This window comes from Hemitrygon akajei, chromosome 29 (assembly GCF_048418815.1).
Source record: "Hemitrygon akajei chromosome 29, sHemAka1.3, whole genome shotgun sequence".
NCBI lineage: Eukaryota > Metazoa > Chordata > Chondrichthyes > Myliobatiformes > Dasyatidae > Hemitrygon > Hemitrygon akajei.
The window spans coordinates 17,226,783-17,251,115 of record NC_133152.1 but is presented as its reverse complement, the minus strand read 5'-3'; the positions used below and the strand labels follow the sequence as shown (position 1 = coordinate 17,251,115).

At 40.8% G+C, this 24,333-nt stretch overlaps 2 protein-coding genes across 3 annotated transcripts in view; one reads left to right on the top strand and one right to left on the bottom strand.

Moving 5' to 3' along the window:
* Positions 1–5,629, top strand: part of LOC140718255 (E3 ubiquitin-protein ligase TRIM62-like) — a 96,688-nt gene extending 91,059 nt beyond the window's left edge. For both annotated transcript variants that reach the window (XM_073031755.1, XM_073031756.1), the window contains exon 5: positions 1,187–5,629. In XM_073031755.1, coding sequence (XP_072887856.1) covers positions 1,187–1,737 — 551 coding nt within the window. In that variant the 3' untranslated portion in view covers positions 1,738–5,629. The remainder of the gene's footprint in view (positions 1–1,186) is intronic.
* A 2,420-nt stretch (positions 5,630–8,049) lies between these two features.
* svbp (small vasohibin binding protein) lies at positions 8,050–23,186 on the bottom strand. Its single transcript, XM_073031754.1, has 3 exons — positions 22,903–23,186; positions 14,171–14,287; positions 8,050–13,165 (listed from the first exon to the last, which is right to left on the bottom strand). The coding sequence occupies exons 2-3, from the start codon at positions 14,282–14,284 to the stop codon at positions 13,079–13,081; spliced, it is 201 nt and encodes a 66-aa protein (XP_072887855.1). The 5' UTR covers positions 14,285–14,287; positions 22,903–23,186; the 3' UTR covers positions 8,050–13,078.
* Between the last annotated feature and the right edge of the window lie 1,147 nt (positions 23,187–24,333).

Here is a 24,333-nt window from a genome sequence, read left to right as displayed (position 1 = left end):
ACATTGCCAGACTTTAAAAACTGACTGTGGAATTTATAACAAAGCTTTTCATGGATTGTATATGAATGATGGTCTTGCAGAAACTAGAATACTTCTCCAGTGAGATTTCTGGGATTCCATGTGTATCCTTGGTAGAGGGTGGATATACTTAATGGATTCCCCTAATCTAGATTAATCTTGAGGAGCACTGTTAATTCTGCAGTAGATAAATCTCCTATTCAGTATTGATTTAGCATATCAGGGATGGGCGAATGGCGGAGGCAGGGTGAAGGAGAGGGGATCCCTCTGTTGACATAACAAAATTGATCTTCCCCCTGAGACTGCCAGGATGGTGGCAGGGAGGTATAAGCATGATAGGATTAGGGATTCAGCGCCCTGGAAGAAAGTTCACTGCCTTAGCTGAAGTAGACTAATCCTTCGCCATTACCCGTGCTGGAAAGTGCTGTCCAATATGTCGACACCAAGCAAAGGGAGAACTGGATGAAGCGATCAAACCTGGGGAGGGGGCAAGAGAGCTTAGGAACAGTTTGAAAACTCACTGCAGTGAGTGGATGATGGAGTGGGGAAAATATTTCCAGAAATAAATCTCAACAAAAGAGTTACTTATTCAGTGACAGCCATTTTGTCTTTTGAACCAGAGGACTGTGGATCCAGGACTTGCCCTGGAAATGTGACCACATGACCCATGTGACACACATAGTGCAAATCTGAGCGCAGATATCAAAGATCTGGCCTGTTTCTTGGTGGATATCAGAGATCACACGGCATGAGGTTGAAGCGGACCAAGGGAATTCCCTTTAACCTGGCTAATATTTATCCATTAATGAACATCATTCCAGAAACTAGATTTTCAGACCATTATCATTGCTTGTGGGAGTTAGATGTGCTGAAATGGATTGCAGGGCTTTTAACGTTGCAACAGTAATTCAGCTGGATTGGCTGGGAAACCCTAGGGATGTTTATAAAAGATGCTTTTACATTCAGGCTCTTTCTCTCCTTTTATAGTGAAAATGGTCTGATATGCAATTATTTTAAAATGGGGGGGGTGGAAAGAAAGGGATTATTGTAGAATTAGAGGAAAGATTTTCCATATTGTTCAGCAGTGATTAAAGGTCATTACCGGTAAGTCTGTATGTGCAAACTGATTTGAATGCTGAATTATGGCTCTGGTTCTCTTTGTCCACAGTACCGGCAGCATTGACATTGGATCCTATTACGGCACACCAGCGGCTGATCCTCTCCGATGACTGCACCATCGTGGCTTATGGTAACCTGCACCCTCAGCCCTTGCAGGATTCTCCAAAGCGCTTTGATGTGGAGGTCTCTGTCTTGGGGTCCGTTGGCTTTGACAGCGGCGTCCACTACTGGGAGGTGATGGTGTCGGAGAAAACGCAGTGGATGATTGGCGTGGCACTAGAATCCGTAAACCGGAAAGGAAGCATCCAGATTCAACCTTCTCGAGGCTTTCATTGCATCGTAATGCATGATGGCAACCAGTATAGCGCTTGCACTGAGCCCTGGACCCGGCTCAATGTCAAGTCCAAGCTGGAGAAGGTTGGAGTGTATTTTGACTACGAAAAAGGCCTCCTGATCTTCTACAATGCTGATGACATGTGCTGGCTGTATACCTTCCGTGAGAAGTTCAGCGGGAAATATTTCCCTTACTTTAGCCCGGGGCAGAGCCATGCCAATGGGAAAAATGTACAGCCCTTGAGGATCAACACTGTCCGTATCTAAAAATGTATACGATGGGATAGAACCAGAGTTCCCTTTTTAATCCCATTTCACTTCCCATCCACTTTTAACTTCAGGTGAAGACCACTTTTGTTTTCTTGAATTTCCACACTGGCACAGGAGAGCCGGCAGCTGCTGCTGGTGGCATGTGTCATTCCAATCCAACCCTCTGGTAAGGGCATTTAAACTGTCTTATGACACCTCTTCCTCAACTTGGTTCTCTTCTTTCCCTCCAGCACCCCCTCCCCCGACCAACCTGCCTCAACGGCTCAGTCTTGCCTTTCCAAATTCCATATTGTGGGAAAGCATACAATCTCCCTCAAATGCAGTTTGCACCTCATCGGTTTTATGTCTGTGCTTTATGTAAGTTCTTGCATTCCACCCCCAGGTGGCCCATTGCCTGAATCCCGATCACCTGAACCTAATGACCCAGGCCCCAGCGTCAGGTTAAATTCTGGGGCTCGTACAAGGTGCACAGATCTCCCCCAGAGTCGTGCTTGCCTGCCTGTCTGTGCATCTTTTTGTGTTTTCTTTCAGTGTCGGTTGTCTGTAATTTCCACCTATGCGGGTGGTTAAGTCAATCCTTCAAATGGATGATGCAAAAAGGACATCTAATCTGTTTGATAGATTGCAGCCAAACAGCAGATTATTTGGCAAACTGTGAAATCTTAAATAGCTTATCGTATTAACTTGCGTGCTTCATTATTGGGACTGTGTGCACGTCGGTCAGTGGTTTGGGATCCTCCTGTCACTTAGGTTTGTTTTAGATCTTCTAATGTGGAATTTTGCTTGTATACAATCACGGATCCAAGGCATCAATGTACTTTTGCTTGGGTACACTGTGACCCACTCTTATCAGTGTGTCTCTATGAAACTAATCATATTGTTTACCCCCCCCCCCCCCCCCCCAAGGATTGGGTGGTGAATGCAAACCTGTCTTAATCTGCCAAGACCATTTATAGTACGGTTGGCTCTACCATCACTTTCTTTATTTCTGGAAGAGGAAGCCTTCGCTGGCTTTGCTCTGGAGTCAGATTGGGCCCTGATTCTTCACTGCAGCCTGTGTGGTGGTGTGAAGCTTCTGCTGCAGATCAATGTTAAAGTCAAAGCATGCGTGCAATTGGAATCTGGTTTGAATTTAACATAGCCTTTGATGGACTTAATTTATTTTCCCTATTCTAGCCACTTTGGATGATCAAAACCTACTTTGAAATGGTGTGGTTGGAAGCGAAGTGCTGTGTGTGTATAATGGCCTGCTGTGGATAGCACTAACCGGGCTGGCTAGTTGAAGGAGCTATGAATGGAATAAGGCTGCCCCACTGAAGCTGAGGTTATTCCAAATCTCTGACATGTACCATCTTGATCTGGAAGTCCTTGGTGCATTGGTAGAGCAAGTGTTTCTTTTCCTAGTGCTGAGATCTCTTGTCCTCAGCGTAAAAAATGTTTGGATGTTGTCCGTATTGGTTTAGGAAATTGTGTATATTTTGTTAACTAGACTTATTTTCTAACTCCCAGCAGATCATTTCTGCCATCAAACTGGTTTCTATTAGCCCTCCCTAATGTTTTTTTACTCCAGGTCAGCCTTCTAAAGGGTCAGATGTGGACAATTTCTGTAGCATGAGTAGCCCATTTCCTTAATTCTTCTGATCAGCTGGATTTATCAAGGAGCACAGCTCCACAGGCCGTAGATGTTCTTCAATCGTTGCTGTAATATGCTTGAAGCTTGGCTGCAGAACCCTTTACAAACAATCCCAGTCCTATCCTTGACAAACATTGCCATGTTTAACATGTGCAGCAGTGGCATTTAGGTGTGGCAAGAGGCAAGTATCTAATAAAGACTTTTTAAGGTTTTTGCCTCAAACCCAGGGACATTGAAGCTTGTTATGGTTAATTTCTCACTCAACAAATTGAGTGAATAGAACCAAGACCTCTCGATCCCTTTAGCCACTTATTGAACAACTCAATAGACGAGATGAAGAATTTGTAGTTAAGGTTCACTGCTTAGTATTTTGACGAAACTTGGTAGCCTGGGGCTACTGAGAATTATTAAACCCCTTATTCACCTTTCAGTTTTTGTTTACTTGAGTATATTTATTTTATAAGTTCTAATTATTCATTTTTTTCTTTGATGTATATGTGTTGGCTCAAAATATGCCAACATTTGCTGCTATTTTATGTTGAGGTGACTTTTCAGGAGTTAAGGTGAAACGCTACAGGTACTTGTGATAATTACTCCTTTCTTACCCGTCCATCTCCCTCATAATCAATACCACACTGAGAGGGAAGAGCTAAAAATAACGATTTAGACATGCGGCAGTGGTGGTGTGATGCAGAACCCTGTTTGGTAGTGTAGTATCTTCTATCTGTCGTAAAGCCAGCCTTCAATCATGTGTGGCGCATAAGGACAGCAGGACCAAGTTCAGTGGAAGAAGAACAGCTGGTAATGTGTCAGCTCCCTTGCATCATTGTGCCTGAGGTCAGTTTGACAATGTTAATACAAAGTACCTTTCTTGTTCCCTGCAAAGCTATATCACTGACTCAGCATGTAGTTCTCTGCCTTTGAAGTTTTGTTAATTTTAAGCACGATTTCCTGCTGGTGTTTACCTTGGCTCCTTTGTTTCAACTGCCACTCAGGGCAAAAAACACCCTGGAATGGTAAAACCTTTGAATCTGATCCCTGGATTAGCTCCTTTACATCTACTTGGTTTATTAGTTGATCTGGCAAAGTTGGTGATGTACCTCTTCATTTTACACAGTATTGTCACCTTTGGCAATCTGTTGTAATCTGGTATTTCATCCAATTATTCTTTCGTTATGTGAACCAAATTGAAGTTCTTGAAGATCATTTGACTGTAGAGGGCATCACACTTGATGTCTTGATCCTGTTCTCACTGAAAATCAATTTACACGCTTTCCAGAAAGCTGCACCGTTTGTTAGTCAAAGTCATCGAGGAGGGATTTCTTCCCTATCTTTTATTGACTTTATGGTACATTGGATGGTGCCATTTCCCGCAGGTTATGGACAAGCAGTTCCTGCTCGGGTCCATCATGTGAGTAGAGTAACTCAATTTAATTAAAGAAGCAATCAATATGCAGCAAGTATGATTTTTAAAAAAAAGCTGCTATTCAGTTAAAAGCTGAGTACACAACCGCATAATAAATAAATTTAAATATAAGCCATATTAAATAATCTATCATTGAGCTCAGCAGTTGCTTAAACAAAATATTTAATAAGTGTCACCTTTTTAAAATTAGGATGCAATATTTTCTCAAATATTTATCTGCAGTCTGGCCTGACTGGATTGTGAAAGTTGTATTTGAATTAATGGTCTTGTTGTGCTGTATTTATTGGTCTCAGCAGATTATTTACAATTGTAACATGGCCGTACAATCAGCGTGACATTGCTAGCTTTTATGTTACCTCCAGGGATAAGATTGAGTCTGCACAGAGCTGCAAGTCCTTCCAAAACCAATACCCTGATGGGAGTACACCCCTCCAGTGCCATTAACCCAGACTGAACATCTCTGAAACCATCAGAATGGCCAAGGGTGCGGTTTTGCACTTGGGTATAGCCCGAGTGAGGGTGCACAGTGCAGGTATATGCAATTTACATTGATGTAAGCTGAGACCAATCTGTGAGTATAACCTATAGAATCAGCTGTTCCAAGGGAGTGACTTTAAGGGTCTATGTTTGTCACACACCAGGTTAGAATTCATCACATGGAATATGGAATGTTAACAGACCAGTACTGCTTTTGGTGGAATTATTGGTGTTGGGATATGCATGATGGTATTCTTACCATGTTGGTTTTAGACCTCCAGAATTGTACACTCAAGTTTTTTTTTCTTCTCCCCTTGAATGTGCCCCTCAATAAAATTATGGGATGCTGCTTACACGTTTGGCATACTGTTGTATTTTCATTTTGATTCTTTGAAGGTTGGGCAGGTATCAGAGGTGTAGTAGCACCTCGGGGGGGGGGGGGAACTGCCCTTCGTGAACAAATACAAGCTGGCAAAGTCGCCTATTGCTGAATCAGTAGCAAGGAGCTGCTGGCCTCAGTTCAGGGGTATGTGCAAGGGCATCCCTGCCCCTCCCACCCCAGCAAACATTAAACATGTTAAAGACTTGCATCATTTTATGTGTTAATATTTTTGGATGTGAGGTGCTCCATCAGCAGTCTGAAATGGTTATTTAAATTACTGCAAGCATACCTGGCTGGGTGACAGGCAGTCGCAGAAAGAGATAAACACAGGTAGTCGTGGTGATGGAGATGTTATGGATCACGAAATGGACTCATGGTCAAATAGCAAACTGAGGTTAAGCTTTAGACAGTGACTAGGAAGGGAATATGAGACCATGGTCAGTGAAATGAGCCTGCAGCAAAGTCTTAAACATCAATTTGGCCCATCCAGCAATTCCCTTCCCCCATTACCTACTTTCATCCCTCTGCTGGTTCTATCCACCTGTTACCCTACTACACATTAGATTTCAGTAATGTTAGCATTTTGTTTTCACATTTATTACCAACCCAGCTGTTTCTGTCTTGAACTCCCCTCCCACCACCTGGCTTCATGTGGCTTTTTATTTTCCCTTGTGTTTCTATCTACCTCTGATTCTCAATTCCTCTTCCCACTGGTGACCTCTCCTTGATTCACCTATTACCTACTGTCCCATTTCAACCTTCCTTTATTCTGGCTATCTTCCCTCCTAGTTATGACACAGGGTCTCCACTGGAGCTGTTGACAATTCCTCTCCCCTGCTCAATTGACTGAGTTCCTCCAGCAGTTTGCTTGTTACAATAGACAAAAGGTGCAGAAGTAGACCATTCTGCCCTTTGAGCCTGCACCGCCATTTTGAGATCATGGCTGATCATCTACTATCAATACCCGGTTCCTGCCTTGTCCCCATATCCCTTGATTCCCCTATCCATAAGATACCTATCTAACTCCTTCTTGAAAGCATCCAGAGAATTGGCCTCCACTGCCTTCCGAGGCAGTGCATTCCAGACCCCCACAACTCTCTGGGAGAAGAAGTTTTTCCTTAACTCTGTCCTAAATGACCTACCCCTTATTCTCAAACCATGCCCTCTGGTACTGGACTGTCCCAGCATCTGGAACATATTTCCTGCCTCTATCTTGTCCAATCCCTTAATAATCTTATATGTTGCAATCAGATCCCCTCTCAATCTCCTTAATTCCAGCGTGTACAAGCCCAGTCTCTCTAACCTCTCTGCGTAAGACAGTCCAGACATCCCAGGAATTAACCTCGTGTTACGTTAGATTCCATCATCTGTAGTCTTGTCTCTAAAAATTACAACAGTTGAACTTTGCACAACTCCAAAACAAAAATGCTGTTTAAAAAAAAAATCTATAGTGGAGTATTGGCCAGAAATAGGTGCACTATCTTATGTCAATGAATTTTAAATGAAGGTCTTCCATTTGGCTGCACATTTTTCTAGTATAAAACCCCAAATGATAACTAATGCTGCAATCAATTCATCTCCAGTATGGATTTTCAACTTCACTGGACTGACAACATATTTACTTGCACATTAGTCATCACTGAAATTGTGATGTTTAAAAGGAAGTTTTAAACCAAATACTTTGTCTTCACTGAGATACGTGAACACCTGAAACTTCATAGCTAGTTGCTTTGCCTGTGGATGTTTGGGTTAGTCTCTATCATGTTCCTTTCTTTAGAATGATTCCAGCCACATTAGTCTGTGTGCCATCAGCAAGATCACCCAAAAGCCACACTGAGTGAAAATTACAGTTAAAAGAGTTCTGGACTTGAAATAAGGTTTTCTTACTACAGATGCTGCCTGATCTATTTTCCTGCTTCATTTCAGCCAAAGAGGCAGGATGAAACAAGAAGCATGGCAGACTTCCCCAAAGTACAGACATTTATATCTGTGGCTCCAGACCTGGAAGTTTTCAGTGCTCCTATGATCAATTCACATGCTTCCCATAAGGATTACTCTTCACCAGGCTGTTTACATCCATCTGCCCCCTTCAGGCACACACACTCAACTCTGAGGTTTGCAGTCTCCACTCATTCAGTAGTAAAACTGAAAAGGGACACCACACTACAAGCAGGACTTTAAGAGCAGGCTGTCCAAATGGCACCTACAAGTCAAAATGCCAGCACCTGCAAGAGCTTGTTACAGATCAATGGAAAATAGTGTACTGAAATCCAAAAAGGTAAATCTAATGTGTTGCTGTGACCTTGATCTTTATGGGACGATGTTGTTATGCCGCTGAGGGTAAAAAAAAGGCTGAAACATCTAGGCTATTAAATCAAACACATCACAGGAAGATTCTCAAGCATTTTTATTTAGTAGAGGCCCACTAAATTTTGGATAAAATTACTTACATAGCAATAAAAACGTTTTGATTTACATCAGCTTCAGACTGGGTAACCCAGCAACATTGTGTAAACAGTCACTCATCTGCTACAATCCTACTTTAGCATTCACAATCTACCTTGTTGTACAAAATGAAATCCAAATTTTGATGGAAGTCTCAGCAAGTGTTCTGCTGGACTACAGTACCTGTTTAAGAATCATACAATATGGCCACAGATTTGTGTTGAAAAAATGAAAGGAAAATGGAACAGGTTTAGAAAAACATCAAATGAACATTTTACAGGGAAATAGAATTAAGTCATGTTGGATTTGTGTTTCCTTGAGGAATGGATGTTAGCCTTGAGTCTGATTGTGATTCATCTGAGTCAAGTTTCTGGGTTCAAATTAACATAAGACCATAAGACATGGGTGCCGAATTAGGCCACTCTGCCTACTGAGTTTACTCCTCCGTTCACAGCATAGCTGATTTATTATCATTCTCAACCCATTCTCCTGCCTTCTCCCCATAACCTTTGACACCCTGACTAATCAAGAGGTTATCAACTTCTGCTTTAAATATACTCAATAACTTAGCCTCCACATCTGTCTCTGGAAATGAATACCAGATATTCACCACTCTCTAGCTAAAGAAACTAATCTATTTTGAGGCTGAGCTCTCTGGTCCTAGACTCACCCACTGTAGTGGGATCCTTTCTACATCCACTTTCAATATTCATTTGGTTCCAATGAGGTATTCCTCCCCCCCTTTCATTCTTCTAAACTCCAATGGGTAAAAAGGTCCAGAGCCATCAAACAACTCCTTAATTTAACCCTTTTATTCCCAGAATCATACTCGTAAACCTCCTCTGGACCATCTCCAATGCCAACAGATCTTTTCTTAGATAAGGGACCCAAAACTGCTCATAATACACCAAGTGCAGTCTGACTAATGCCTTGTAAAGCTTCAGCACTGCATCTTTCTAGTCCTCTCAAAATGACTGAAAATATTGCATTTGCCTTCCTCACCACCGACTCAACCTGCAAGTTAACCTTTAGGGAATCCTGCAAAGTCCCTTTGCACCTCTGATGTTTGAATTTTCTCTCCATTTAGAAAATAGTCTATGGCTTTATTCCTTCTACCAAAGTGTATGACTACGCACTTCCCTACACTTTATACCATCTGCCACTTCTTTGCTCATTCTCCCAACCAGAAAAAATACTAAACACAAAGTACACTGCAGATGCTGTGGTCAAATAAACATGTACAAACAAGATGGATGAACTCAGCAGGTCGGACAGCATCCATTTATCAGAAAAAATACTTCTGCAGGCTATGCTTCCTCAACAGTACACGTCCCTCCACCTATCTTTGTTTCGTCTGCAAGCTTGGCCAGAAAGCCATCAATACTGTCATCCAAATCCTTGACATATAATGTGAAAAGTAGTGGTCCCAATTCTGATCCTGTATCAACCATAATAACCTGCCTTAATTCCCACTGTTTGCTTCCTACTAGTCAGTCAATCTTCTATCCATGTTGGAAACCATCCTGTAATACCATGAGCTTTTATCTTGTTAAACAGCTTCATGTACAACATCCTGTCAAAGGACTTCTGAAAATCCAAGTAAACAATATCCACTGGCTCTTTTTTGTCTGTCCTGTCTGTTATTTTCTCAAATAATTCCAACAGATTTCCCCTTAACATTAGAAACTTCGGTGCATAATCTAAGCTGACACTACTGTTGATCTTCAAATGTAAAGCTGAATCAAGGCTGTGTCCACATTACAACTGGGGGAGCCAGAAAAGAAATCTTTCCTAGTGTCTTCACCAATACTTAATCTATTAACCAATATCACAAAAACAGATTAACTACTTTATGAATCATACTCAAGTGCGAATTACAGATCAGGGTCAACTGGGTAAAATTTCCATAGATGTGGGGGTGAAATGACACCCAGAGCGGTATAGCTGTGCTTTTGGTGCAATAACGGCCACAACCAGGGGTCAGCCATTTAGGATTAAATATCTTTACTCAGAGAAATTGTCCGTTCCAGTTAACGGTGGTGATCCACTAATTGAAATTCACACTTTTCTGAGCATGGAAGAAATCCAAACATGGGAATATGGTACAATGAAGCTGATTCACACCACATCTTCACCATTATCTTATATAGCAGATCAGGTTCAAGGTGTGGTGTGAGCTAAATTTAACTTTATTTTTTTAGAGAAATCACAGGAAGAAACAAGCCAATTCAACACTGACTAAGAACTAGATGTGAGACAAGCAAAGTTAATCACAGACGGTGAGACCTTAGCTCAGAGCAAATAAATGTCACCCCTTCTTTACTTTTAGGTGCTGCAGGCAATATCCATCCTAATAGCTTTAAACTCCACACTAACAATTCTTTTGAACAAAAGTGATATGTTAAAGGCCATTCTAATCCTTTATAATGTAGTAGTAAATTAGTTAATAGAACCTAACAAAATACAAACTGTTGATTGCTTAATGCACTATCACCATGATCCTGCACATAGGATCTGCAGGCACCAATTTTACAAGGTCTGTTCATATCTAAAGTCACCAAAACAATGGCAGAAAGAGTTTATCAGGCTGAAGATCCAAAAGGTCATCCACCTGCAAAGTCAATTATATTTCTCTCTTCAGATGTTGTTGGACCTTTAGGTTTTTAGCGTTTTTTGGTTTTATTTACCTACAAGATCATATTTACATACAAGATCATGTATGCAATACTATTAAAATGTATATATGTAAAACCTTGTACATAATTTTAGGAATTATGATAAAATTCAATTAATCCTCATAATTAAAGATAAAGGTGGAAGGAGACAACCTTGTCTTTGCCCCTTGTGTTAAAGAGCAACAAACTCCAATTCAGCTATCCAGTGCTGATGTCAAAGGAAAAGACTTGCATTTACTGTTCTTAAGACTCACAGAAGCATGCATATAATTACCTAATGAAGGAGTTTGTTACTGTTGGACTACAGGGAACAAAGACAAAAGAAAAACTGATTTAAGAAGAGGTAATTTTTCCTTCAGATTTTTTTTCAAAGTTTGAAATAAACAGAATGAAATCTGCAATATTGTTAACAAGTGAGACTTAATGTCAATGGATACTTTGTGCCTCCCTCCACTAGGCCAGATTCTGATGATACTCACTGATGAGGCATGGTATGTAGCATCCTGCCATGGAGTCACCTTGGGTGACAGCTGATTTTGGCGTTAATTTTCACAGTTGTGTTCCTTTCCAGGAATGGGTAGTGCTGCCCCAGTAAAAATGGCATGACATGATGCCAGAACACAGCACAGGGCTGGTTTCATTGGGAACAAGAGGCTTGTATGTCAAGTACTTTCTCAATCTATTTTTCCTGAACTTCACCTCATGGCCATTAATAGCAGCACCCTCCTTACGTCAGTTGGTTGTATCAGTACTCTCCTTAGGAATCCTGAAATAACACAAGACACAAACTATAGGTACAATCACAACAATAAATAATAAAGCATATAATGTCAAGTTTATAAATACATATTTCTCTTAAAAAGGTTTGATGGGAAAGTATTTCCACTTGAAAAACAAGGTGATCTGACTTGCAAGACGGCTGTGCACCACTTTGAATTTCAGCTTTGAATACTCCCATTGCAGAGGATTCAACAATACTACAGCTTACATTTTTCCTGATCTATTCAAGTAAATTTCAGATTAAAAAAAAATCCTGGCCTCAACTCTTGTGATGATAGAACTCCAATGTTCTGTCTTGGGTAGGTTGATAGTATTTTTATCCATCTCATTTGGGGATTAATCAATCCGTCATCGTTCTTGGAGACCTGCATGGCACAGATGAAACTCATGAATTTTAAATAGATTAAAAAAAACACTGGGGGAAAAAAAAGCAAACGAATTGTTGTATTTAGGAAAGCAAAATTATTGTAAAGGCTCATTAAAACTTATCTAAGTTGATCCTAGATAACAATGCATTTATAAGCAATTGTATTGGCACTGCAAAACTAGTGGTGGGAGTCTCACTGCCTCACTTTCAGGTCCAGCATCCACTCTAGATGGTTGCAGTTTCTCTGCACTGGGTGAAAAGTGAAGCTTCCTAATTCTTCTGGGTCCAAGAAAGTAAAATGAGGTAATTGTCGGACGATGGGATAGCTTGCATAAAAGGATGCAACTGTAAACTCACATGGTCATGAGTTAGGAAAAACTTTTTTCTCCAAAAGGCAAGTGCACATTTGGAACAGACTCCTGGAAAATTCATATGTCAAGTTCAAAAAGCAGATGTAATACACGGCTGATATTTTTCAGGGGAAGTTGAAATCAAAAATCAACAGGCAAAAGTGTGGATGGTGAAGTGTGGTCTTCATCATGGGATTCCAGGGGCAGGAGCTTCAATGACATGCTCCAACTTCTTGACACGAGATCAAATATAAATACACTGCCTGTGAGGATTGCTTTTCTCTCAGTTCATTAGATGGCAAAGGACTGGCAACCTTTGCATAAGGTAAGAAAAGGTGATTCTGGTTTTCAAATTTAGATTCAAACAACAACTGGCAGCCCCCAGCGCTTCACTCCAATGTCTATTCTTCATTTAGCTTCGATAATAAGCACCGGAAGCTGTTCCAGCATGGAGGGTAGTCAAAGCCCTTTCTGTTCTTTAGCATCATGGCACATGGATAGCATTCAGAGGGAGAACTGGACAACAATCAGAAATGGCAAATCCAGCTGAATCCTGGCCTGGCCTCGCAGTAATAAGAAATACTTTAACTTAATATGGAACAACACAACTCAAAGTGGTTCTATTCTGCTAGCAAAAAGTTGCAATCTGAGGTCAAGTACTTTTTGTACAATGAGGTCTCCTTATGGTTAAAGAGCAGGATCACATTATTTGTGATGCATCATCTTTCATATGCATTTAGTGTTAAAACAACAAAAAAGCTGCCTGTCCTGGGCTGCGGAGTGTCAGGTTGTCTGTGCTGTCCTCATTTACTCTGCGACTGCATCTGTTTGCAGAAAGCCTCAAACTGTTGTTGTTCCAGTTCCGTCATCACTTTGTTCAAAGCGTAGATCTGTTGGGGGGGGGGGGGAGAATATGGGGACATATTCAATGAAAATATGAAGACAAATGTAAAAAGAATTAAATCATAGTCAGATAAGACTGTAATTATAGTGAATGTGCAAGACGAAAGATATCGTAGAACAAATTATCCCAACCAGATGCCTGCCATTCCAGACTTCCCCAATTAAAGCTAAAGAAAGAAATCTTCATTGGAATTAGGTACACAAGTAATTTTGAAATCTTTTTTTAAAAAAAAGGGAACTGAGAACTGGATAGATTTAACAAACTTCTTTTGTAATAACCCTGCTAAAGTGAGTAGACACAGAGAGACCAATTGGTTTGAGCATTCGTAATGGCAATTTGTTAAATGGACATTTCAAGGTGATAAAAGAAATGTAAATTTTAAGAAAATATGGTACAGATTATAGTATATTATTGTTTCACAGCAATACTCCTGCATTTTTAAATCACCAAAAGCCACTCAAAATGACAATGTAATTATGATCTGGCTCAGAAGAGACAATATAATGAAATTAATTGTTTAAAAGCCAATGGAACTTTTCATCCTTAGAGTTAGTCTCCCTTTTTATATTCTGTTAAAATGAAACTCCTACCCACATTGGCAACTCCTTCAATAATTCATAAATGGGATGACGAGAATGATGTCAACAGTTCAGTATAAACAATGTACTCTATTTACCAGCTCAAGGCCAATGGTACAGGGTAACCATTGCTGAACATACAGTATATTTTAACAGCAAACATGAGGAAATCTGCAGATGCTGGAAATTCAAACAACAACACACACAAAATGCTGGTAGAACAGCAGGCCAGGCAGCATCTAGAGGGAGAAGCGCTGTCGACGTTTCGGGCCGAGACCCTTCTACCAGCATTTTGTGTGTGTTGTTGTTAGTATATTTTAACCCTAGGTTCATGTCGCGAACATAAGTGCTTCAAATATACTCTTGTGGGGATATGACCAGATCTACTAGTACATCAGCCTTGCGTGCCATACCTCAGCTCGCTGTCTCTGTTTGAGTTCTTGTAAAGCAGATTTCTGTTTGGCTTTGTCACCACGGCAGGCTGGCTCTTTTGGCCTCGGTTTCTCCTTACGACAGGACGACTCCATCTCCTGCAAAAAGATACATTTTGACAGTGATGTTTGATTTGGGTCTTTTAAAGCAGTTGTCAATAAGCTTTTGTTCTCAACAATAACTTGTACTTAGGTTCAAAAATGCAATGAAATGTGTTTGAACTGTAATCCATTATGAAATGCCAAAATTATTTATTGACAACAATGCCATCCTACAGGGATGCAATTTTATGGTCAGCTGTCATGCTGTGAGAAAAGCATACAGCCAGGGTTGCTGTGTGAATTGGCAGCCAATGAATGTTTACAAGCTAGTTAACTACTGGCATTGCCCCAAAGTACATTGGCGATTTCAATGAATGGTGATGAAGACTGAAAACTGAATGCGCTCTCAGTGACTTCTTAATCTCTAACAAAGCAAATGTCACTGAGAGAATGTTGAGCATAATATCACAATGCTAAAGATAAAGGAAACAGACACTAAAATTAATATATTCAAATCAAAAATGATGAATTTCAATTGGATGAGAACACCATCTAATCCAGAAAAAATTAAAATAAAAGCTTTGTTAGGCAAAAAGTAATTGACCAATGAGAGGCCTTTAAAGATGAGAAATTTCAGCTCGGATCAAGATATATTCCCATAAAGGTAGGGAAATTAAAACCAGAGCTTCAGGGATAAGCAAAATTATGGACCCTGAAATAGAAGAAAGGTTGATCAGAGACTGAAAAGGATATTTATGCATGGAGGCAGAGAACAGAGCTATGATATTAAAGGCATATTTTATATTAGTCTTCTAGGGAAAAGATGTGCTGGAGGTAATTGAGGCGCTGGATAGGCTACAACGATGATAAGGTATCAGAAAAGTTAAGACTCTTTGCTGGCAGATACATCAGCTGATTCAGATGGGATGCATCATGGGTTACTGAAGGGAAACAAAGGCGTTCCAAAAATATAAAGATTGTGTTTCTGTTTAAGGACTGGAATGTTACAAGTGTTGTAACATTGATCACAATAAAAAAGGATGTACACAGTAGCCACTATTCAACTCACTTAGTCCGTACTGGTTTGGTGCAGAACAACCCTACAATTCCCAGTTACTTAGCTCTTATTTCCCTATAGCTCTGTGAAGCCCATCCAACTGAAATATTTTAAGCTGCGTACCATGACCTCGTATGACTTCACCTAGAAGACAACGTGTGGCTGAAGTAGATCTTGGTTCTCCCGTCGTGTGGTGATCGATGCATGGTGATCAAGTGCTTCCAAAACACTGCAAATAGCTGTCAATTAATACAAAAAATCTGCATACCTTTTCACAATAAACTATAATGGGCCCTTTGGAATGGGTTTGTGACTCACTTGCAAATGTGCAGCAGAGATTTAGGAAGCTATGTTCTGGAATCCTGACAAACTCTTGTCTTCTATGTTAATAGACAAGTCCACTAGCCATTAATTTTATATTTAGTGTACTTGAAACTAGATGGAATTCATCCATACTCTTACTTTTATTTCTTTGAATCCTACCCTGTTTTCACATATTATACAACTTTTGTTGGAAGACAATTCATTGTATACTATAGTACCTTTGGATATTTTAGAAAGAGTTCAGAGGAGATTTACAAAGGTGTTGCCTGGATTGGAGAACGTGCCTTATGAGAATAGATTGAGTGAACTTGGCCTTTTCTCCTTGGAGTGACGGAGGATGAGGGGTGACCTGATAGAGGTGTATAAGATGATGCAAAGCATTAAGCACAATCGTGTGGATAGCTAGAGGCTTTTACCAGGGTTGAAATAGCTAACCCTGGGGGGCTTAGTTTTAAGGTGCTTGGAAGTAGGTACAGAGGGGGTGTCGGGTAAGTTTCTCACACAGAGAGTGGTGGGTGAATGGAATGCACTGTGGCAATGGTGGTGGAGGCAGATAAAATAGGGTCTTTTAAGGGACTCTTAGCTAGGTACACGAAGCTTAGAAAACAGACGGCTATGTGGTGGGGTAATCCTAGGCAGTTACTAGAGGTTACGTGGTCGGCACGACACTGTGGGTCGAAGGGCTTATAATGTGCTGTAGATTTCTATGTTCTATGTATCCAGTTAGAAGTAAATTTATAATCAAAGTATTTGCGCTATATACAACCTTGGGATTTGTTTTCTTGCAGGCACCTACAGGAAAACACAGAAATACAATAGAATCCACGAAGAACCACACATAACAAAGACCTACAAACATCCAATGCGCAAAAGAGGATAAATTGTGCAAATAATTTTTTAAAAAGTAAACAAATAATATGACAGCATGAGCTGCAGAGTCGCCGACGGTGAGTCTACAGACTGCAGAATCAGTTTGCCGCTGAGGCAAGTGACGCTGGTGCAGGAGCCAGATGGCCGCAGAGTACCAGCTGCTCTAGAAACTGGTGGTGTGGGACCCAAGACTCCTGCACCTTGCGCTCGATGGCAGTAGCGAGAGGGAGACAGGCCGAACACAGGTAGATCGTACGGTACACCCAGGTAGGGGGATCCTGGCTGGCACGGAGTAGTGGTGCTGAAAACCAGTTTATTATTTTTAAAAAATTTATAGAGATACAGCACAGTAACAGAGCTTTCCAGCCCACGACCCTGTGCTGCCTGTTTGTGACCAATTAACCTACTAACCCATGCGTCTTTGGAATGTGGAAAGAAACTGGAACACCTGGAGGAAACCCATGTGGTCACAGGGAGAAACTACAAACTCCTTATAGACAGTGGTAGGAATGGAACCCAGAACCCTGGTGTTGCAATAGGGTTATGTTAACTGCTATGCTACCATGCTGAGTTTTCCGTTCTTGGGCACTGACTATTCTGTTTTAAGGTACTGTACCTACATTAGAAACACAGAAAACCTACAGCACAATACAGGCCCTTCGGGTCACAAAGTTGTGCCGAACACATCCCTACCTTAGAAATTACTAGGATTACCTCTCGCCCTCTATTTTACTAAGCTCCACGTACTTATCTAAAAGTCTTTTAAAAGACCCTATCATATCCGCCTCCACCACAGTTGCCGGCAGCCCATTCCACACACTCACCACTCTCCGAGTAAAAAAACTTACCCCTGACATCTCCTCTGTACCTTCTCCCCAGCACCTTAAACCTGTGTCCTCTTGTGGCAACCATTTCAGCCCTGGGAAAAAGTCTCTATCTACAAGATCGATGCCTCGCATCATCTTATACACCTCTATCAGTTCATCTCTCATCCTCTGTCACTCCAAGGAGAAAAGGCTGAATTCACTCAACCTATTCTCATAAGGCATGCTCCCCAATCCAGGCAACATCCTTGTAAATCTCCTTTGCATCTTTCTATGGCTTCCACATACTTCCTGTAGTGAGGCGACCAGAAATGAGCACAGTACTCCAAGTGGAGTCTGACCAGGGTCCTATATAGCTGCAACATTACCTTTCAGCTCCTAAATTCAATTCCATGATTGATGAAGGCCAATACACCGTACGCCGCCTTAACCACAGAGTCAACCTGCACAGCTCCTTTGAGTGTCCTATGGACTCGGACCCCAAGATCCCTCTGATCCTCCACAATGCCAAGAGTCTTACCATTAATACTATATTCGGCCATCATATTTGACCTACCAAAATGAACCACCTCACACTTATCTGGGTTGAACTCCATCTGTTACTTCTCAGCCAAGTTTTGCATCCTATCAATGTTCCTGCTGTAACCTCTGACAGCCCTCCACACTATCCACAACACCTCCAACCTTTATGTCATCAGCAAACTTACTAACCCATCCCTCCACTTCCTCATCCAGGTCATTTGTAAAAATCACGAAGAGTAAGGGTCCCAGAACAGATCCCTGAGGCACCCCACTGGTGACTGACCTCCATGCAGAATACGACCCGTCTACAACCACTTTTTGCTTTCTGTGGGCAAGCCAGTTCAGGATCCACAATGCAATGTCCCCTTGGATCCCATGCCTCCTTACTTTCTCAATAAGCCTTGCATGGGGTACCTTATCAAATGCCCAGCTGAAATCTATATACACTACACCTACTGCTCTTCCTTCATCAACGTGTTTAGTCACATCCCCAAAAAATTCAATCAGGCTCATAAGGTACGACCTGCCCTTGACAAAGCCATACTGACTACTACTAATCATATTATACCTCTCCAAATGTTCATAAATCCTGCCTCTTAGGATCTTCTCCATCAACTTACCAACCAATGAAGTAAGACTCATTGGTCTATAATTTCCTGAGCTATCTCTAGAATAAAGGAACAACATCTGCAACCCTCCAATCCTCTGGAACCTCTCTCATCCCCAGTGATGATGCAAAGATCATTGCCAGAGGCTCAGCAATCTCCTCCCTCGCCTCCCACAGTAGCCTGGGGTACATCTCATCTGGTCCCAGCGACTTATCCAACTTGATGCTTTCCAAAAGCTTCAGCACATCCTCTTTCTTAATATCTACATGCTCAAGCTTTTCAATTTGCTGCAAGTCATCACTACAATCACCAAGATCCTTTTCCATAGTGAATACTGAGGTAAAGTATTCATTAAGTACCTCTGCTATTTCCTCCTGTTCCATACACATTTTCCCACTGTCACACTTGATAGGTCCTATTCTTTCACATCTTATCCTCTTGCTCTTCACTTACTTGTAGAATGCCTTGGGGTCTTCCTTAATCCTGCCTGCCAAGGCCTTCTCATGGCCCCTTCTGGCTCTCCTAATTTCCTTCTTAAGCTCCTTCCTATTAGCCTTATAATTTTCTAGATCTCTAACGTTACCTAGCTCTCTTAACCTTTTGTAAGATTTTCTTTCCTTCTTGACTAGATTTATTACAGCCTTTGTACACCACAGTTCCTGTACCCTACCATAACTTCCCTGTCTCATTGGAAAATCTCATTCTTGAAAGTGAAGTTCACTGACATGTGCAGATCATAAAATCACTAGCCTTTTTTTTAAACTGTTCAAAAGTAAATTTCTTAAAGGGAAATTCCAAGTTGCAGATTGCAGTAATCATAGTTCAAAAGTATATCTAGTAGAATATATAGTAATTTTGTGAGCTGCCAGCACAGTCTTAAAAAGTTCAGGTATGTTTGAATCTGTTCATCCACTTAATACTTCCTCACATGCTTATGTTTTGTGGAGCTCCAGCTACTACACAGAGCAAATCATTTTCCCATTCCACTTTTGTTTTGACAGCTTGCTAAGATAACTGTGATACCTACTGTAACAGTTTGCTTGGATGTATAGCTGTATTACATTGTTGATGGTATCATCACAGAAATAGCAAATTTCAATCCCAGACTGGCTTTTTGAGCTTGTGTTCTTATATCCTGTTGTGCTCTACATATACTAGCTTGATCTGCTTTATCTTCATCTGGTAATTTCTCTAGACATGGCCTTCATATTTACTGTACTTGAATGTTTTTAAAGAATTCTTCAACAGTCTTACTTTCGTAAAACCATTAATGGCTTGTGGTCAGTAATCAAACTGAATGTTCTTCCCAGAAAGAACTGGGGAAATTTCACAATCTAACCATAGATTTTCTCCCCCTTCTTTTGGTTTGTGATCCTTAAGTAGTAGGCACCTCGTGGCCACAGACCAAGAGAAAGTAAAAACACTGCCCTAATTCAGTTGCTGCCGAATTCAGTGTACTGTTGATATTGTGATGCATCTTTAAGAACTTAGTGCGCAGACTTTGTTTTTACACATATCATACATGTTTTGCTGATCTTTTCTGCACACCATGGCTCATCGTTGACAGTTGATAAAGCAGAGTCAACACTGCAGTAAAGTCAGATAGAAACCTGGCAAAGTTTTGGATCATCCTCAGAAATAACCAGGGAAGTTTGATAACTTTGATGTTGACTTAACTGTTTTAGGTGCAGTTTGTTTTCATCCATGAACAAACCTAAGTAAATAACTTCCTTTTAATCAAATATGTGTTGACAATTTTTAAATCTTGAGACAAAGGTAGAGGGTATTGTTCACCATTCAGTGCAATATTAAAGGTCAATTTTACAATCTCTGCACAGGTAAGTAATCCTATCTACTTCAGGTACAATCAAAATTGGCCTGGTCGAATCACAATACTTCTACCAATATCACACCAATTTGATTAGTTCTTCTTCCTAAACTTTCTATGCTTATAGTACAGGTCTGGGTTTATAATACATTTGTTTGACATTTAGCTTTATGCCCTTCAAAGCCCATGGATGAACCCTGAAGCATACCTTCATAATGTTCCAGCAGTTTCTTTCAACATTGTCGATATATATTCATATTAAATACATCATTTTCAATTCAGTCTCAACTCTGAGCCAATCTCTCACTTGCAGATTATGTAAACAGACCAAATCAGTTAACTTGCCTTTTGCCCATTATTACACCTTACATTTGTCAAAGTATTCTCAGGGTCTCATGCGACTATGTTCTAAATTTTAATTTAACCTACTAGCACTTTGCTAAATTTCTGTCAGCCATATCCCTTTCTATGATCTCTGTGCAAAATCATTATAGATTTTTAATCTTTAATTTTGTAATTACTTTATTTAAAATCTGCACCAGTGAAAATAGGTTACTTAAAACACACTCATATTCCTTATTCTCTTAAATATTCTGTGATTTTCAACTGTAATTGCTAATCTACCATGGGACATTGCTTGTCTGTGCTGAATGGTTTCTTTAGTTCTTCTAGCAGACTTGGTTACCCACGCTAATGTGACACAGACAATAGCAAAGTGCCCTCACTGCTTCTGCAGGCAGAAATCTTTTGCATTTTTGGAAGTCATTTTTTATCAATGTGCTACCTTGCATGCCAATTTGACTGCTAGGATTAGTGTGTGTTCACACAAATTTATTTTGCAGTGCCAATCCAAGAACTGAAGATAAAATGCTGAAATCGATTTTCTGAACAACTATGTAATGATTGATCTTCGGTAGGGTTAAGTTTGCAGCCTATAATTAATTTCCAACAGCACTGGAGTGGAATAAATTTGTAGTGTTCCTTTTTATTAACTAGGGCACAGGTTGTCCTACAAGGAGGTAAGTTTAACAACAAAGCACGGGAAAATGGCTCAATCTATTAAATAGATTGCCTTCTTACATATACACGTGGCTGCATTCCAACAATTTTCATCCTACCCCAAACTTCGATAGTGTTGTTCCACCCCTTAACATTCAATTTACAAAAGGAAGAGTTCCTATGATTTGCCCTTTTCACAAACATATCTGATGTAACTAGACTGAGACTGAACTGCCACTTTGTATATAGTTTTTCATTTGGATAGTTAAGTTTTTCTTTTTGTTTGTAATGAATCTTAAAGATACTTCAACCCGCCATCTCTCCCTTCCACCTTTGACTCAAATATGCACCTCAAACTTGCTGAAATTAAACTGGAACTTTGTAGGCTTAACTCACTAACAGACTAATATGTCACTTGCTATCCTCAAAGCCTTTGTCAATTTTATTACCTGTGATGCTCTCATCAGTGTAAAGTAGATGTACTTTGAGTTCCCAACCTCCAATGCCAGTGGAAGAAGCACAGACTTCTTACACTGGAAACACAAGAGGATCAAGCAGGTTTAAATATCAGCATCTGCACGTCCCTTCGAAGTTCAAAGTAAATCTATTATCAAAGTACAGATTTGTCACTATATACTACTGAGATTAATATTCTTGTGGGCATGCACATTAACTACAAAGAAATACAATAGATTCAATGAAAAACTGCAAACAGCAAAGACAAACAACCAATGTGCAAAAGACAACAAATTGCACACATACCAAAAAAAGGAAAAACAAATTAATAATAAATAATTAAATAATATTCAGAACATGAGTTGTAGAGTCTTTGAAAGTGACTCAATAGGTTGTGAATCAGTTCAATCTTGAGGTTAGTTACATTATCCACTCTGGTTCAAGAGCTTGATGGTTGAGGGGTATTAACTTCCCGAACCTGGTGGTGTGGGACCTAAGGCTCTGCACCTCCTTCCTAACGGCAGCTGTGTAAGTGGGGGTCCAAAATGATGGATGCTGCTTTACTGGGACACTGCTCCCTGTAGATATGCTCAATGGTGGGAAAGGCTTTAACTGTAATAGACTGAGCTGTATCCACTACTTTTTGTAGGCTTTTCGGTCCAAGGACATAGGTGTTTCCATAACAAGCCGTGATAACACCAATAGGTTCCCTGGAAATTCATTGGCATCTTGTCAAAATCACGAGATCCTGGCCACGATATCATCCTTACAGAGGGCAGTACTTAAAGTAACTCGTTATCGTTCGCAACCAAAACTGAAACACGAGAGCAGGGCGAGGCCTGTTCCTCTATTCAATAAGACCGTGGCTGATCTTCCATACCGGTTTTCTGCCCCATCCCTCTAAATATCCAGAAATCCCTCGCTCGGTATCAAATGTAAATGAATCTCCTCAACCCTCTCTGGGGTGGGGAAACTCTTGGCTGGTAATCCCTCTGATCGGAGGGCACAAGACCAATACAGCCTCCGCCGAGGCTGGCGGCTGCAACTGACCCGCTTAGCATCTTCATTCGGACACCGCTGTAGCTGCAATAGACGCGGAGTAAATCCGTCCTTTTTTAGCTACTAAGCGGCAGTATCGCCGACACAAAACTCCATTCTTGCTCCCTCAAAGTGCATTCACTTACCACAGGCCAAGGTCAAACAAAACAAACGAACGATCCGCCAAAATCTTCCGTCGACCCCGGCCCACCGGAATGAATTCTTGGGCGGACCGGCCGGCTGGTCCGTGCTTCAAAATGCTCCGGTGGTTTCCATGGAGACGGAGCCGCGGTGGGAATGAGGGTAAGATTTCATTCCTCTCGTCGAGAGATTATGGTTAAAGGAAGCGACAGGAGGAAATGCCTCAAATAATGGGCAATGGAAACAGCAGCAAAGGTTGGCAGGGGAGCAAACTAGCACCAGGCAATTATAGGTCTGAGATTGCATCTCCAACTAGTCCCCACATCCATCTCCGCCCTCACCACACTCCACCACCCATAGCCCTCCTCCCTACATTCTTGTCCACGCCTACACACCCCCTCAACTCCTCTCCCAGTTCCAACCCCTATCCCCTCTACTCTTCCCCTCTCCGTCTCCACCTACCTCTCTCCTCCACTTCTCAACTACACCACACCATTTCCATTTCTCCACCCCTAGCTCAGAGAAACAATATTATATTGGGTCCTGCAGCTTTGCCCAGGGAGACTGACGAATTTTCTGGGACTATCGTCATAGGTTGAGGAATTGGAGGCAGTGACTACCTTAACCTGGATTAAAGGAAGAAGTGCGATAGGCTTAATTCACATTTTGGAACTGCGGTAATGTTAATTAAAATGCCCATTTGTTGTATTAAGGTTTGGTTGAATTTTGAGGGTAATTGTTTGGGGAATGGTAAATAGGAACTATACATTGCATTTGATGGGCTTCCAATAAGATTGTAGTTCATAGATATTCCATTAGCTCTGAAAATATGCTATCTGCCTATAGGAACTTTGGAGGTTAGAGAATGACCTCTAATTTGTTGGAGAGTGATTGAGAAGTGTGCTGAGGCAATGATGCAATGTTGTATAGCAGCACTTTTCAAAGTGTACGTAGGCTTTATTTGTCTAAAGTAGCTCATGTGAACTTCTGGAACATATTTAAGATGGAAGCAAGTCTTTGTGGACTACTGAGTAAAGGAGCCAAAGGTTTTAGTGAAGTTATAGAGAGACATGAATTGTGGCTGATGCTTCTTCCCTCCTCCATTTTTCTTGAAATTGAGCAGTGATGAAGATTACAGCTACTGCACGGGATGACGGGATAATTTTTTCTATAGTAAACAGCAGGAAAACTCCTTTGTGGTTATAACTGTTTCACTTGTCTCTTTCCTGGGCATATGTGTATATAATAATGTGATCTGCCCTGTAAATATACTTGAGTAGAATATTTCCAATGCTGATTAGACTATTCAGGCAGTTAGAATGAACAGATTCTAAACGAAGCTTATTGTAAAAGCAACAAGTACTGAAATATGGTAAGACAAAATTATTGCATCAAGTATTTCATATTATTGAGTATTTAAGTTTCTGAAGTTATTC

Excerpts from the sequence above, each read along its gene's own strand:
- svbp (XM_073031754.1), bottom strand. The coding sequence starts at position 14,284 with ATGGAGTCGTCCTGTCGTAAGGAGAAACCGAGGCCAAAAGAGCCAGCC. Across the intron at positions 13,166-14,170 it reads AACAGAGACAGCGAGCTGAG|ATCTACGCTTTGAACAAAGT; the intron begins GTATGGCACGCA and ends CCCCCCCAACAG.